The 17,825-nt window shown below is 40.0% G+C and overlaps 1 protein-coding gene across 11 annotated transcripts in view; it reads left to right on the forward strand.

Annotated features, from left to right (window-relative positions):
* slo (calcium-activated potassium channel slo) overlaps positions 1 to 17,825 on the forward strand; it is a 743,408-nt gene that overhangs the window by 717,755 nt on the left and 7,828 nt on the right. For all 11 annotated transcript variants that reach the window (XM_080286162.1, XM_080286163.1, XM_080286164.1 and 8 more), the window contains 2 exons: positions 1,229 to 1,412; positions 2,196 to 2,431. In XM_080286162.1, the coding sequence (XP_080142288.1) occupies positions 1,229 to 1,412; positions 2,196 to 2,431 (420 nt within the window). The remainder of the gene's footprint in view (positions 1 to 1,228; positions 1,413 to 2,195; positions 2,432 to 17,825) is intronic.

Consider the following 17,825-nt stretch of genomic DNA (forward strand, 5'->3'; position numbering starts at 1 on the left):
TCTTTGAATGTTTCTGCTTATGAAGCCCGTGACAGCATCGAAATTCACGATTTTGCATCGAAAAGTGAGGTAGGCAGACCACTCCAAAATGCATGTAAATTCAAATCATCGAATTCTAAACTGTCAAAATTTGAGATTTTATTGTATAGATAGATAGATAGATAGACAGATAGATATAGATATAGATATATGTATATATGTATGTTAATACAGAAAAGTTTGCTAAATTCTAGTTAAGTCACTGGATTTGGCACATGGCTTCCAAAGTTGCAGTTATAATAACCACATTTAGCCCTCTCGTTACCAATTGACTCAGGCTGCATCCAGCCACAAACGAGTACTTCGGACACAGTCCTGGGCACCCAAGACCACACACTGAGAGACCCCATCACTGCGCTATTCCCGCCCATTCGATAGTTCATAAACAATTTATCCTCACACCCTTTTTTATGCTTCGATAATTGTAATTTTTTTCCATCACAGTTCTGAGTAAATGTGCTTGCTTATTGTGTTGTAAAAAAGATCAGCCAAATGTAAATTTTGCCTTAATTATTTTTTTTTTTACACTTTTTTTTTTTCATTTTTTTCTCATAGAAATATAATTTTCATGGTAAATGTTGCTGAGAAAAAGTTACAGGGAATTTATTTGGCTATATTTTGGTGTATAAAGAATTATTGTAGGTCAATCGGGGCTGATTTTACAGAGTGCAAAAGGAAATTGTCTGATGCATGAGCGAGGCTTGTAGCACACTAACTGGGGCAGTGGGATGACTCTGGGTGTGGGGTGGGCAGAATGCGGCGGAGGAATACACAGGGACACAAGTAGTGCTTTGTTCTAACCCAGAAATGGACGCAAAATCATTCCATAACCAAAAAATCATGGGCCATTTCATTTGACGCAACCGGCGTCAATTGGGAACGAGTGGTTGAAATGTGCCCAGATGCAGCCCACGTCAACTGGTTAGGAGTACATGAAATTTACACTGCACCCATAAATACCAAAGGGTTAACATGTCTACAGCTTCTTCCCATGGTTATCACTTTCTTTTGTTGAATATGATTTGCATTACTGTATTTTTTTCATTAATTAGACAGATTCTTCTGTTCATTTGTAACAAAAAATTTTGCTTTTCTATTATAAGTCAACCAGTACTTTTTTTTAGTAACAAATCCTAACCATTGAAACCAGAGCATGAATGTAGATCTGAAATATGTATCCAAATTTCAGGGCTCACCTCTCAGCCGTGCAGACCTGAGAGCAGTGAATGTGAATCTCTGTGATATGTGTGTGATCCTGAGTGCTAAGGTGCCCAGCAATGATGACCCCACATTGGCAGACAAAGAGGCAATATTGGCCTCTCTGAACATCAAGGCCATGACATTTGATGACACCATCGGAGTCCTGAATCAGGGTCAGTGATCTGAGTGTGTGAATTTTGTGGTTGTAAGGTTAATTAGTAGAAGGGGGAGTTTAGGATCAAGAAAAACTATTGCTAGTTTACCTTTAGAGCAGTCTTTATAATATACCATAGGTGTACAAGTATCATTTAGGCTGAGATTTACCATTGATATAAACATGTTGGAATTAAAGAAAAAAAAAAATGAAACCTCAGCCTAGCTGCAGATCATATAGGAAATTGTTGGTGGCAGTCACCCAAAAAACTTTTTTTTTTTTTTACCCTTGCTTGATGGTAGGTGGGGATGCTCACCATCCACTCACTCGATGTAGTGCTGCTTTGGGTGTCTGTCATTTCCTCTTTTCCCTCCTTCCTCTTGTATCTTTCTTTCCTTCATTCTTTCCTCCTCCTTCTGCCTACGGGTAACATTACGCTCCCACTTCTCTCTTTCCTTCTTTCTTTCCTCTTCCTTCTGCTTATGGGTGACTCTACACTGAGTGACGGTTTCCTGTACACCAGGAAACCATTTACTATGCTGAGTGGTAACCATATAACCAAATTATGGCGCCTGGTGGTTTAGTGGGTAGTTAGGGTGCACCAGTTGGATTAAGCTTGTGTAGGTTGATATCCAAGGGGTGGTTGGGGTTTATTGCTAACATAATGCCACTCAGGGATGAGTGAGGTTGGTCAGTTTCATCTTAAATGTCAGGACCAACTTGCCTAGTCCCAGGCTTCTACCCTCCTCATGGGGCAACATAGTATTGGATGATGGATGGATAAATCCTTGCTACACCACAGCCCCTGGTGGTGGTGGAGACACCTTGAGTCCTCTGGGATCTCCGATTGTGCTGCAGCGGCGAGGATCTGTGTATGGAGCTAATGTGCCAATGATCACAGAACTGATCAACGATAGCAACGTACAGTTTTTGGACCAGGATGATGATGATGACCCTGACACAGAGCTCTACCTCACTCAGCCCTTTGCCTGCGGCACTGCCTTTGCTGTCTCGGTCCTTGACTCTCTAATGTCCACTGTGAGTTACCAGCCCAACTTGTTTATTTCTTTGTCAATAAGTGACTTGTTGTTGATGCATTTTTGGGTACAGTTTTTTTATGTGTTTTATTTGTTACATACATAACTGCAGTACATGGTATTTGTTAAACTAGAGCTACTTGACAAACCACTTAGTAAATTAGATTTTACCACTCATAGTATTTATGCTTAATGATTGAGTTTAACAAGATTTTCAGAAAAAATCAGTTAACCATATTTTAACATTTCAGTATATTGGGATTGATTAAAATTATCATTATGACTGAAATAATATAAGCTACCTTTTTATGTGCTCTGATGTGGAGATAGTAAAGTTTGTGAAAGAGAAGATGGATGTTGAGTGAGTAGAGTAGTTCGGTATCATTGTGAGAATGAAGCGAGTGTGGAATGCCCCCATGGTTGTTCATTACAGCAGAGTCTTGTTTCTCATGCAGTTCATGACAACATCCAGTAAGTACCCATTTGCTTATGAGGAGCCCCTTGGAGTAACACCGAACATGCCAGAACCAAAACCGAAAAATGAGGAAAAGAACATTGAATTTTTGGACCTGTGTCACCTTCCGAGTTCCTTCATGAATTGCCTCTTACTCTTATGATGCTGCTCCTTGGAAGAACTCTGAAGATGGCATCATTAAAAAGAAATAAATCTTTGTCTGACCACTTTTTGCTTTTTCTAATTTTGAATGCTCAGGGTTACTTCACAGAGCTCCCCATATCTCACAACTAATGACATGAATCTCATGGGTGCTTATCTGAGGAAGCAGCGTTGCCTGCCGAACCACACTGGAAGCTGATGATCAAACCAATGAACAAGCAAGATCAGAACATTACGTTTTATTCCAAGAAAACCTGTATACAATATTTCATTCATGGAATAACTATTATTTGTTTAATTTTATGCCAGTAAAAAGAAGCTTAAGCTTGCCATTTTGCAGAAAGTAATAAAGGGGAATTAATATACCATAATTCGTTAAGGTCCCACAAGTTTATACTCATTTCTTTCTTTCTGTATCATTTTTTGTCTGATACCCAAATACTGTATAAACCCCCGACAGACTGGAGCATCTGGATCAGTAGTGTTTTTACACTGCTTCTGCTACTCTCAGTAATGAACTGGATGGCCCTTTTCTCACACATTTCTCATAACTAATGACCAACATTCTTAACCATCAGTTTTTGTCTCTGTGAATATGAAATTCATATAATTAACCATTCATAGCCATCAGTTGTTGTCCTTGTGAATCAGGCATTATTCAAGCTACATTTCACAGTGTATTATCAAAATTTACCTTAACATAAAAGTATTACCATTTCATTTTATTCCAAATCATTACCGCCAATAAAATCAAAAGCCTATCCCCGTCAGTGATATCTGTTGAGGAACTTCTTAAGTAAGTGTGGAGTGCACAAAGCATTATGGAGTTAGTAGAGGAGCATGGCAGCTTCTTCATTGCCATAGTAACTGTACTCACAGACCTATTGCAGTGCCAACCTCGTTATCGTGACATATTTTTACACACTTGTCTGGTTAACACTTCCCACTCTCTGCACCTAGTTGTCTTCCTGCATCCTCTCCACATTCCTAAACCATCTCAGTCTACCTCTTGTCATCACAACAGCGATACACTCCAGTCACATCCTTCCTCTCAACTCTTCAGACATAAACCTATTCCCTCCAGGCCTCATTCAAGGACTCACTACACATCTATCTAATCATTGTCATTTCTATACATTTGAGCCTACAAATATCCTCTTCCCTTACCACCCAGGTCCCACTACCATACAGCATTAGAGTCATAACACATGCCGCATACAAAGATCCCTCAGCATGTAGGAAGAGCCCTGTCAGTGTGAGGAGAGGCAACAGCTCTCTGAACTTCCCCCAGCCACTCCTTACTCTAGCCACAGAACTAGCTCCAGCCCCACCTCCAGCACATGACATGTCCCCCAAATAACAAAATTTCCACATGTGAGTTATCTTTCGATTAGGTGTGGATGGCTTAGAATATTGTTGGATATGATAAGGGAATGTGCAAGGAAGGGAAGTATGGAAGTTGAGGAAGCAAATTAGTTAACAGCACACACAAGTGGATAAAGTATGTATTGATGTGCATATGACAGGGGTTGCACCCTCTTTTTAACTAGGTAGTCAACAGGAGTATTTCTACCCCACACTTGTTGGGATGATGACTTAATACAGTAATATGTATCACATATTACAAGCCTCCCTCCAGACATCCACACATCAGAGGTATCATAAACATATATGGTCGAGTACATCTAGCAAGGCTTGTCATAGAACATCGCTCAGCCCTTGGGTGGAACCAGAGAGGACATGTACCCAGTTTATAGAATTGGTTTGCACAACATCATATGCATAATGGAGCACTGCACAGCACATGCCACCCTATGATGCAGATGCAGTATCAGTGGTATAGAGACCTATGAGTCTACCTCATAGGGACCCAGTTGCATATTTGTGGTAGACAAGTCTGCTCAGTCAAACATACCAGGGTTGAACAACAATAACAACAGCATCAGTGTGGAAGATTTATGCCTGTGGGATGATGTCCAGGATTTCAAAACCATGATCGATGAGTGAATGGATGTATGATCCGTTTCAGTGGACATTCTGCAGGTTGTGTTTTTGTGCTGTAATTTTCCTGTTTAGGGGGTCAGCTTCTTCATTTATAAATGGGAAATTATATTACAACTATGATGATGATGATGATGATTATCATGTCTGAGGATTATTGTGTTATTATAGGTGAAAATGGGGAAGGAATACAACCACTGATTTCTGCATACCGTAAATGTGAACTAAGGGTGAGGAGTAATGGTATAGAAATCTCCTCTCTCTCATTTTATATTGGTACAGGGATGTGACAACTCCATTGCCCAGAACTTGTGTTGTATGCAGCCTCATATCTTCTACAGCATAGGAGATATTGTACCTAGGGCTTCTCTTCTTTATTTTATGTCCTGAGTTAATTAAAGAGCCTTAATCGAGATCTTTCTACCCTTTATGCTTAGCTGATATTCTCTTTCTCTCTCTAATATCATCAGAAGCCATTACATGTCCACTGCTGAACAAAGGCCTCCTCCAACCTTCTCCACAAATTCCTCGACTGAGCCAATCTTTGCCACGTTTTCCCTGCAAATTTCTCTGTCTCATCTCTTCACCTCCTGTCTGGCCTGTTTCTGCTATGCTATGCTTACAATCTCATAGTGTCCAGTCAGTCAACCTCGTGCTCCATCAGTTATCCCTTATTCTTGCCACATGGCCTGCCCACCTCCATTACTGTTCTTTTATAACTTCTGTGATATCTTTGACTTTAGTCTGCTCTCTCACCTAAGTTGATCTTTTCTTGTCTCTCAAAGATACTCCCAACATTGACCTTGCCATTGCTCTCTGAGAATGGATTAATTATTCCATCGATTTTGTCAGTTTCCAGGTCTCACAGTCATACGTCATAGCTGGAATTATACATTCATTATATACATTTTGTTTCATACAAACTGCCAAGCTACTTTTCATAATGTCTCTATGTTTACTGAAAGCTTTCCATCCAATTGTAATGTGTCTTTTAATTTCGCTATCATGATCTTTCGCTAATTTTAGTATTTGTCCCAAGTAATTGAACTTCTCAACTTCTTCAAGAGTTTCTTTGCTTAGTCTGATGATGCTCTTTGGTGTTTGTGGATTAAACATTAGTTTTACTCCGGTTCATCTTTAGCCCTACTTTGAGACTTTGTTCAGGTCATATAACATTTCTTGCAATGTCTCCGCTGTTTCTGAGATTAGAACAATGTTATCTGCAAATCTTAAATGGTTTAGCCTTTCTCCATGTATGTTTACTCTTTTGTTCTCCCAGTCTAGCTTTCTGAAAATACTTGCTAGGCATGCTGTTAATAATTTTGGTGAAATTGTATCTCCTTGATGCACACCCTTCTCAATCTTAATCTTTTCCAAGTCCATGTGTAATTTAACTGTAACAGTTCCCTCTTTATATATGTTTTTGAGCAATTTTACATTGTTCTCATTCACTCCTTGTGCTCGCAATGAATTTATATTTGCAACGTGCTCCACTGAGTCGAAAGCCATTTTGTAATCAACAGAACCTATGCACAGTGGTTTATTATATTCTTTGATTTTCTCAGTTAGTTGATTCATTGTGTGTAGATGATCAGTGGTCGAATACCTGCATCGGAATTCTGCCCTTTCACGAGGTTGGTTTCCTTCCAAATTTGTTGTTATTCTGTTCGTAAGGACTTCAGTGAAGAGTTTGTAAATGACTGACAATAAGCTAATGGGTCAATAGTTACTAAGATCTTTTGAGTCACCTTTTTTGTAAAGTGGTGGTAGGTGGTGGCGACCATCATCCACTAATTTGATGTAGTGCTGCCTACTTTTCCTTAGCCTTTATCATTCTTTTTCTGTGCCTGTCCTCCTCTCTTCCCATTTCTCCCATCTTTCCTGTCACTTCTTATTGCTTTTCTTTCCTTTACAGGTGGCTTTACATTGAGTGACAAGCCAAATGGTTTCCTGTAAGCCAAGAATCCGTTTACAACTCTGGGTGGTAACCATATAACCAAATCATATGTGCTCCCTACGTGTCAGCAAGTGGGTTGGTGGAGGGTTAGTGCCCCTCCCCGTAAAACAAATAACTCAAAGTCAAATGGTCACCCCTTACGGGATTATGCTGTCTGGCAGTACAGGTAGATAGATAGAAAATAACTATTGCAGTACACCATGTTTTGGGAATTTTCTTCTTTTTTGTACACTGAGTAAATAAGTGAGCAAGCCTGTTTTGTACTTCTACTCCTGCATCCAACAGTAAATCTGCTACTGTTCCATCTTCTCCCAGAGCCTTCCCCCTTTTAATATTTTTAAGAGAAATATTTACTTCGTCTGGAGTTACCTCAGATATTTCACTTGTCAGCTGAAAAGTTAGCTATTGGTACTACTGTCTTTGATGCATACAGTTCTTTGTAAAATTCTTTAACTCTCTTCACCATCTTATCGCTGCATTTAATAACTTCACTGTTTTTGTCTTTCAGTGTTGTAATTTGTTTTCCTAGTGCCATTTTACTTGGACCTGTTTCAGATTTTTTCCACTTTTGATGATTTCTTTGATCTGATCCATGTTTCTTTTTCTTTTTTCAACTCTTTGTTTCTTGTTGATAAGCTTCTTTAATTCCGCTCATTCTATTTCATCTTTGTTTTTACTTTCATTTCCTTTCTTTCTTTCATAAGCTTGAATGTCTTTTCTGAATACTTCTTGGCATTGGCTGTATTAGGTTTTCCTACTACCTTTGCTGATTCTCTTAGCACCTTTGTTAGTCTGTCATTCAGCTCATCATTATCACATTCATCATTTAAGTACTTAGAGCCTGAAATCTGTTCCTTATTTCCATCTGAAAGGTTGGTGTGTTTTCATTTACTTTTATTGGGAATATCTCTTTATCTTTAATCATCTTCTTTCTTTCACTTCTAAAATTGAATCAAGGTTTGCAACCCACCATTCTCAGGTCACTTCCTATATTTAGTTTGTTATAACTGTGACATTTGTGATCGTGTCTTATCTGCTATAACAAAGTCAATTTCAGTCTTTGTTTCTCCATGTGGGCATCTCCAGATCCACTTTCTCTCTGTTCTTTTGTGAAAAAATGTGTTCTTTATTCTCATGTTATACATTTTAGCAAAATTTGCCACCATTTCTCCTCTTTCATTCCTTTCTTTCACTCCATATATATATATATATATATATATATATACACACACACACATACACATATATATACTGTATCTATATATATATACTTTATTGTATATATATCTATATCTGTCTATCTTCTTATATATGTACAGTATATATACAGTGGCCTTGCACAGTGAATGAGTTTATGGGCGGTAGATGAGCTTGTTCACTGTGAATTTGTTCACTGTGAACAACATATCTAATGGGAAAAATACAGTAGCATATGGGTGGCACTGCTCCCTCAAAGTCCACCTTTTGAGCCATAGAGATGCACTAAAGGGCACATTTCAAACACATACAGTACTGATATATAAAACACATGGTTATTTACCTTAAATGGAGCTGATGCTAGTCCTGATTGGCTTGAGAACAGGTGGTTCCGAGGCAGGGAGATACACTTAGAGTGCCACATCACCTTCCACTTCTTCGTTCCCGTCACCAGTCTCGCCCTCATCACCTGACTGTACCACTTCCCCACGTGTCTCTGCCTCATTCACCTCTCCCATACTCTCATAAAACCTTCAGAGTCCAGAGATAACACCACTGATGTCACATCATCATCGTCTTCCCCAGAAAGTGTAGCAGACGATGTAGAGGCAACTGGCTCCTGTTGTTCTTGAGTTCGGAACTGGAGTAGCGTGTGATGGGTGCTTGTTTTCTTCTCGTGACTTCCATATTGTGCCTTTCAATGTAATAACAAAAAGTAGTTTCTACTCCACTGAGCATTTCCTGTGTCCTAAGGTAGTTGGTTTCATTTGGCTTGGTTTCTCCTCTCAGAACATCCACTGCCGCTAGAATTTTACTGATCTTTGTCATAGGCAAATCTTCCTCCTCCATTGGATTCTGCTCAACAGGTTGCACAAATCTGGCCTCTTTGCAGTGTCTACATGGTGGGGTGGGTCGTTCAATATGGGTGATGGCAGTTATGGCCAACTCTTTCCCCTGACTTTGTTCACTCGGTTTCAGCTTGTTCATTATGGTTTTGTAGACCTGATTATCCCCTGCTTGTTCACTAGGCGAATCGTTTACTCTGAATTCGTTCACTGTGCGAGGGCACTGTATATATAGTGGGCTTGCACAGTGCGCGAGAGATTGGGCGGTCCTGGTCCTCGTGCACTGTGAAATCGCGCACTGAGAATTTATGGGAAAAATAACATATGGGCGGTACCCTCTCATACCTGGACATTTTTTGGCCCGTAGAGACATAATAAAGGTCAAATTTTTCAGACATTGTACATCAGATATAGCTACAATAAAAATATGGGCAGTCACCTTAACAACAGTAGACAACAGGCCTGATGGATTTAAACAACAAGAGTTCTGAGGCGCAGCAATGCACTTACAGTGCCCCCGCCACCACCCCGGCCGCACGACGCTTGTTTAACGGTTGCCAGTGTTGTATTATTCCAGGCTTTGATGAAGAAATTTACAGCCTGTTGAATGTTACATTTCTTCAAGAATGCAGCAACAGTCATTATGGTGGGGGTTGCAGGTATGCTAGGTGAAGCAGGTGAGTCAGGTGGGGCTATGAAAGTGGAGAGGGAGGTGGCTGGTGAGTCAGGTGGGGGAGTGGAGGACGGCGGTGGGCGAGTCAGGGGAGGTGGTGAGGGGAGGATCCTCCCTCTCCTCCTCGTTACTGCTCACATTTTTGGCAATTTCCTTCATCTCTTCTTGCTTGTGTGTTTCATTCCTCATCTTGTTATGGACGTATTGGCGGTATAACAACTTGGTATTCACGAAATAAACATCATTATTATAGAAACTGGGTATCTATTCTAACTTACTGTTATTGCCGAAAACGTTATTATTGAAGCTGTTATTGGCAATATCTTATTGTAGACTCATCTTGAACACCTTCCCCATGAGCCTCTAGGTCACTATTGGCGCACTGGTTGGGGGGGGTTGCATACTGATGGAAAATTGCATTTTTAAGCCACTTCTTGCCTCTACCTCGTGTTTTGTGGGGTAAACTTGCGCATTCAGGGTTTTTTGTTATGATTTTTGGTCACTCGCGCACAATGCGATTCGCGCACTGTGATGACGTGCACTGGGCGAGCCTACTGTATATATATGTATGTTTGTATGTATGTATTCAGTATGCAACATCATCATCATCATCATCATCATCATCATCATCAGCCGTTTGAGTGTCCACTGCAGGACTGGCCTATCCCGACCAAAGTGGGGACGATACAGCCTATGTATCTCTACCAAGTGGCTTAGGCTGTCTGGAAGAGATTGTATGTAGGGTGAGAAGTGCTTGTGATTGTAATTGTAGTGTTGGAGTGGCTTTGGATGTGTGTGTAGTCTGTGAACCAAGTGTACTGTAATCAGCCCGCACAAGCCAACTGGGTGCAAGCATACAAGTATGCAATGCTGGTTCAACCACAGCACCCCTTATGTCCGCCACAGTAGTATTCAGTTGGAAGAACGCTTCCAAAGTTTATTACCCTGTCTGGGCGCGAACCCTCGTAATCCTATGTACGAAAATGCACACTTTACCACTGTACCACCGAGGCTCCACAGTATATATATACAGTAATCCCTGTACTTTCCTGACACCCCACTTTCCGGACATTGTGGGGCTGGACCTTCGGAACCCAAAAATGGCCAAAAAAAGAAAAAATCCCCCCCATCCGATTTTTTCCCCACCCGTAATTTGAAATTGCCACGTGGCACCAAACAGCTGTTACACCATGGACCCCTCACCCCTTCCTTCCTCCCCCCTCCCATGTCAGGGTTGCCATTTGGTATTTTTCATTACCAAATGTGGGCCAAATTGGTAATGAAAAATTCGTTTGGTAATGAATCAGAATAATGCAATACCAAACAGATTTTTCACGTGTGTGAGGATACGCAGGATGGAGATGGTGGATTGTTTGCTTTCTCTGATTAATCTGCTAGCCTATATAACGTGAAAATAATCAACATGCTGTTAATTATAAGGAGAGTGATTACATGAATTTCAACTTGTGTACGTGTATATAAGTACAGTAGTGAAGAATAAATGCTAGCTTTGTGAATTTGGTAATGAAAAGTTAAATTTGGTAATGAAAATTGAGGAGTTTGGTAATGTGGCCGTTGCGATCTGGCAACTCTGTTACCCCATTATCAACAGTCACAGCCTAACTCCGATTGAGAGCAGATGCTTATCGTAATGGAAGCTGCATGTGTTCGTGTTTTGTGAATAAACAATGAATAAACTGCGATACCTCACCACTAGACCACACAGGAATTTACAGTGTTGTGCAGTGTTTAAGAAATTAGAATTTAGAGTACAAAGGATTAACTGTGGAGTGCAAACTGGTGGTTGAAGCCAGTCCAGGAGCCAGGAACTTTGTAAGTACCCAGAATGTTTAAAATTGTATAAACTCACCTCTAAAACCTCATTCTCTGGTTCTTTTGCATTTATTTCAGTCTTTTATATCCCTTATTGGTGTGATTTGGGTCTTAATTAGGTGCTATGCATGTCCAGTAGGGAGTTGTATAGGTGTTTTTCTGAGTCAGGGTAGGTTAGGGTCCATAAGTACAAGTCCAGGAGGCTGGGGCCCACTTTCCGGACGGGACCACTTTCTGGACATGCTTTTGTCTCTATTACATCAGAAAGTGGAGGGATTACTGTGTATATATTCCGTATATATTTATACTGTATATATAAATATATACACACACACAATACAGTATATATATATATATATATATATATATATATATACACACACACACACACCACAGAAAGTTTTGCAATACTCCCACCTTTTTGTGATACACAGTTATTTTATGGTGATAAAAAACATGATAAGCTATTGCTAACCACTCAGTAACTGGTGGTTCAACCTATATTGTTTATGATCACTTCCAGACATTTTGGCATGGAATCAGACTCAGAAAGAATACCACATTTTAGTCCTGTATCCACACCCTATTGATGGATTTGGTCAGGTGGGTTACAGATGAGGTATCCTGATAATTAAGGTTGTTTTTCATGTACAGCCAATTATTTTCAATATGAGGTTTGATCACAGCTGTTCGTGGGCCATTATAGATCCTGAATATTGTAATTACTAAACCACTTGAGCTCTTTCTTGAACCAGCTGACACAGTGCCCCATCTTCATAAATATATCACAACCATGAATGTCATAAACTGCATGCAATGATAATGCTGTTCCAGCACCTGCAAATACCAATCACTATGCATTGTAATGTTCTGTGGGAGGAAATAAAAATTACCTCTCCCCTTAGCACCACTGTTTCAGGCCCAAAGCATAACATGGTCAGGCTATTTTATCGTTATCCTGTTTTACTGATGGTCATACCTTCTAATTGTTCGTGGACGACTTTTCCTGTCATTACTCAATTTAGCACATTGAAATGAAGTGTCATCTTTTCACAAGGCATTTGCCTTCTGGTGTTCAGTGCCAGTAATTATGGGCAGATTTAAGATACACTTCATGCATATTTTCTGAGATGAGGCGTTTCTTGACAGCATGACAACAGATCAGTTTAACTCAGAGGTTATGTTGAATGGTGCTATGTGATACATGTCCCAGGATTTCAGAGCGGCTTCTTTGTAACTCTGCTGCTGTTATGCTATGGGATTTGAATACTTCTCCCCTCAGGAGAGTGTCTCTGTCTTTGAAAGTCATCTGTGGTTGACCAGAATGATGATTTCATTGGCAAGAGTTCAGCAGCAGGCAGGCAGTGACATTCAGTCTTCAGTCTGCAGCTTTGCACCTACAGTCTGACAGTTTCTCTTAACAGGGACCATATCTTCTTGTAATGTGAGGATTCTGACTTTTTCCTCATGTGACATTCTTCTCATGCATCTTGAGCAAGGACTGTGAGAAGTAGGGGGTAAAAGCAAAATGCTTAAAAAAAAAAAAAAAAAAAAAGTGGACAGGGCTGGAAGCAATGTACATGCACTCTCCTGTTATGAGAAATCCATGAGCATTGAAGGCTTGTGGCAAGCAGTGTATGGCAGTGGATCTAGGAGAGTCACCAAGTACAACTAGACAGGAGCTGATGAAATGCAGACAATCATTCAACACTTCAAACTACTCTCAGAAGGATGAGTGTTGCAAAACTTTTTACGGTGTGTGCGTGTGTGTGTGTGTATACTGTGTATATATATATATATATATATATATATATATATATATATATATATGTATTATATGTATGTATATACAGTACACACTTTTATCCGCGAAATATCCATCCACAGATTTATGTTTCTGCGGATCGAATTTATTTTAATACTGTACTATACACTGTAACTTTGTTTGAAATTGGCATGCAAGACACACTTCTGTTGTCGCTATAGTTAGCATACCTGCACCCATGGGCATTCCCGGCACCACTCTTCCAGTCTTATTGTCAACACCATTCTTTCGTTGGTTATGTCATCGTCGCCCTTCTAGTGTATACAGCTCTACTGTACTTTCATTGTGTAAGTGGCAAGTGGCTCCCATGAAACAAGTAAAGGATAAAAACAGTCCTTCTAAGCCAAAGAGAGAGTGTAAGGTGTTATCACTGGCACAGAAAAGGGTCAGACTAGACTCACAGCTTACCTACAGTGCCGCCACACATCTCATCGCCTCACCACATTGGCACTGTAGGAACTGCACTACAATCATCGTCGTCATCATACAGCAACCATCATCATCATCATCTATACATGTACAGCAATCATCATCGTCATACAGCAATCGTCAGCATTGCACAAAGGTTATGAAGGGAACACCCAATCTTTTGGTGAGTGTTAATATGTATTTGTAATGAGTATGTTTTTATTTTTTCAGGGATGTGCTTAGCTTATGTGGAAATAATACAGTAATCCCTGTACTTTCCGGACTTCCCACTTATACCAGACATTGTGGGTCTTGACCTTCGGAACCCAAAAATGGCCAAAAAAAGAAAAAAAATCCCCCCTAAATCTGAATTTTTTCCCACTGGTAATTTGAAATTGCTGCGCAGTGCCGAAAAGCTGTTTACATCACAGCCCCTTCACCCCTTCCTTCCTCCCCGCTCCCCCCTCCCCTGTCAGGGTTGCCATTTGATATTTTTCATTACCAAATGTGGACCAATTTGGTAATGAAAAATTCGTTTGATAAAGAATCAGAATACTGCACTACAAACGGATTTTTCACATGTATGAGGATACACAGGATGGAGAGGGTGGATTGTTTGCTCATTCTGATTAATCTGCTAGCCTACAAAGTGTGAAAATAATCAACATGCTGTTAAACCCTACACGGTGGGAATGTTTTTGCGCCCCTTGCGCGTCCCGTGAGGATATTCATGCTCCGACTGACTTTTTAAAAATGTGCCAAAAATCAGTTATTAGTCCTAGAATATTATAATTAGGTATGCGTGTGGCACATACCGTCAGCTTTCCCCTGGGATGTTTGTTGAGCATTCGTCAACAATCGTAGGACTTGTGGAGACTTCTGAAGTTGGGTAACAAAGTCTCCACTTTACACTTCCCGATACCCCATAATATGGTTACCACTGCCTGATATTATAACTACAAACACTATTCTATGAATTTCAAGTAGTTTGGAATCCATATTCCAAAAAAAAACCACTGTAAAAGCAATGTAAATTACGAGTGCATACGAGCTTTCCTCCCATGCTGGTTCCCCGATGGTATCCTGAGGCAGAGCTGTCATTTATTATTTATAAACACACTCACACTTTATATTGCTAGTACTTTATTACACTTATTTATATATACAATATTTATCTATAAATTTCCTTCAGTACTAGTAGTTTATTTTCACTCCAGGCATTCACTTTCTCGTTCTGTATACTAGCGCAGAGAGCAAAGCTGTCACTTTCACTTTCAAACTCCCAGTATTCATACATGCTAGAGCGAAACATTTACTTTCATTACTCCTAGTTTATATACTCGTATTCTTATATTACTACTTATTTACATTTCTCTGTTTACATTCTCTATTTTATTTACATTTTTTACATTTCTATTTTATTTACACAATGTTATGCACTGTCACTTGCAGTAACTTATAAAACTATTTTCCACTGTTCAGTTATATTTACATTCATTGCTTTCACTTGCTGTTTATACATTATTTACACATTATTTACATTTCCACTTGCACTGTTCTAGAGTCACCAGAAAGATCGTAGTCACTGTCCATCATTATCATTGATACACTAGCCAGTTCACGTTCCACAGCAGAGTCGCTTAGCCCTTTAACCTTACACACGAGGTTTAGTAGGGGTAGAGGTCACAGGGCCCTTTACATGGGGCTTTAAGGCGGTGGAATTGGACAGGCGCGAATCCGACGTGGTTTCACCTTGAAAGATGACAGTAAACTGAATGCTGTGGCCTAGGGGCAGTTAAAGGTTGCCAATGTCAGCATGGTGACAGCTGCTAATATATACACTGTGAAATAATTGGCAGGAAATCTAGACAATACATAATAAATTAGGTAGTTCGAGGTGAATGTAAGTATCACTTAGGCTTCTCCCTTCCTTATATATATTTTTATTATGAGAACAGGTCATACGGCATATTTCAAGGGGAAATAAACAGGGAAAATTAGCGAACGATTGCATGTGGGGTGTTGCCAGGTGATATTTAGCCCATTCCAGATGTAAGGCAGTATCAATTACCTTTTCTTTTTCTTTTATATATTATTTTGTATAAGAATAGGGCAAAGGACACATTTTAATCGATAAAATGAGTAGAAAAAAAAACGTCCAGGATTTGTGTAGTGCACCGCAGCTGGTCAGGTGGGAGGAGAGGGTAATGGAGGGGAGGTAAGGAGGGGGGGAGTCAAGGACAGGAGAAAAATGGCTAAATTGTCAACAGTGGATGGGAGTACAGGTGACATTAGCAGAAATGAGTATAGTTGGACACTGGTAGTACTGATAGTTGAGACAAGCCACCACTTGAAAGCCTGGGCGAATTCAAAATAACACAGAATCACAAAAGAGATGCCCCGCGGTATGATCCCTTGTTCCCGAGCATCACGAAAGTGACGCCCTGCGGTTAAGGGGTTAATTATAAGGAGAGTGATTACATGTATTTCCACTTGTATACATAATTAGTGAAGAATAAATGCTTCCTTTAAGAATTTGGTAATGAAAAGTTAAATTTGGTAATGAAAATTGAAGAGTTTGGTTATATGATCGAGTTCAGATCTGGCAACCCTGTCCCCAGTTACTGCCTAACCTTCGTTCAGGGAAGACGTCCATTGTAATTGATATCGCACATGCTCGTTTTTATGAATAAATGGTGAATAAACCGCAATACCTCGCCACTAGACCACATGGGAATTTACAGTGTTATGCACTGTTAAGAAATTAGAATTCAGAGAGCAAAGGATTAAGTGTGGAGTGCAAAGTGGCGGTTGAAAATGGGGTGATTCAGTTAAGAAGAATGGTCAGTGTTAAACAGTTATAACTCACCGTGCAAAGAATTAAGTGTAACACAACACGATTACTGTACGTTCTTCAAGAGCATTTTCACAACTACCAGAGCCTTAGAGTTAGAAAAGGTGGCCACAGACGTGCTGTAAGTACAGTACCCTGTACACAAGGGCTAAGTATTTTCCATACTCACTTGTAATTCCTCATTCTCTGGTTCCTTTTCATTTATTTTATGCTTTATGTCCATTATTGATGTGAGTAGGGTCTTAAATAGGTTTAAATAGGTGTTATGCATGTCTGGTAGGGAGTTATTTAGGAGGCTTTCAAAGTTAGGCTGGGTTCGGGTCCTTAAATACCAGTCCAGCAGTCAGAGGCCCACTTTCCGGACAGGACCACTTTCCGGACGTGCCTTTGGCTGGCTCTATTACATTGGACAGTGGAGGGATTACTGTATTCCATTTTATGATGATGACTTGAGTATCTGCGGAATTTGCCTTCCATGGGGGTCCTTGGAACCTAACCCCCTTAGATAACAAGGATTTACTGTGTATATATATATATATATATATATATATATATATATCCAGTAATCCCTCCAATATCCGACGTAATAGAGCCATAGGCATGTCCGGATAGTGGTCCTGTCCGGATATTGGGCCCCAGCCTTCTGGACTTGTACTTATGGACCCTAACTCAGAAAAACACCTATACAACTCCCTCTGGACATGCATAGCACCTATTTAAGACCCAAATCACACCAATAAGGGACATAAAAGACTGAAATAAATGCAAAAGTAGCATAAAATGAGGTTTTTCAGGTAGGTTCATACAATATTAAACATTCTGGGTACGTACAAGTTCCTGGCTCCAGGACTGGTAGTTATGGATCCTAACCTAGCCTGACTTAGAAAAATACCTCCCTACTGCACATGCATAGCACCTAAGACACAGCATATTGACACCAATAAGAGACATAAAAGAGTGAACTGAGGTGTTTGAGGTAAGTATAGTATGGAAAATACAGTAGAGTACAGTATGAAACATTCTGCCTACCTACAGCAAGTCCATGGCCATCTCGATGAATAACTGCCTCCTCTCAGACTCTGACAGTAAGAAGGATTTCCTGTAGCACTTGCAGTACACTGTTCAAGAAGTCTTGCACTGAACTTAGTCATTGGCACTCAAAAGTCCATTCTCTTCACACTGCGCA

Source organism: Coenobita brevimanus, chromosome 110 (genome assembly GCF_032717465.1).
Source record: "Coenobita brevimanus isolate Jiangsu-jjx chromosome 110, ASM3271746v2, whole genome shotgun sequence".
Taxonomy (NCBI): Eukaryota; Metazoa; Arthropoda; class Malacostraca; order Decapoda; family Coenobitidae; genus Coenobita; species Coenobita brevimanus.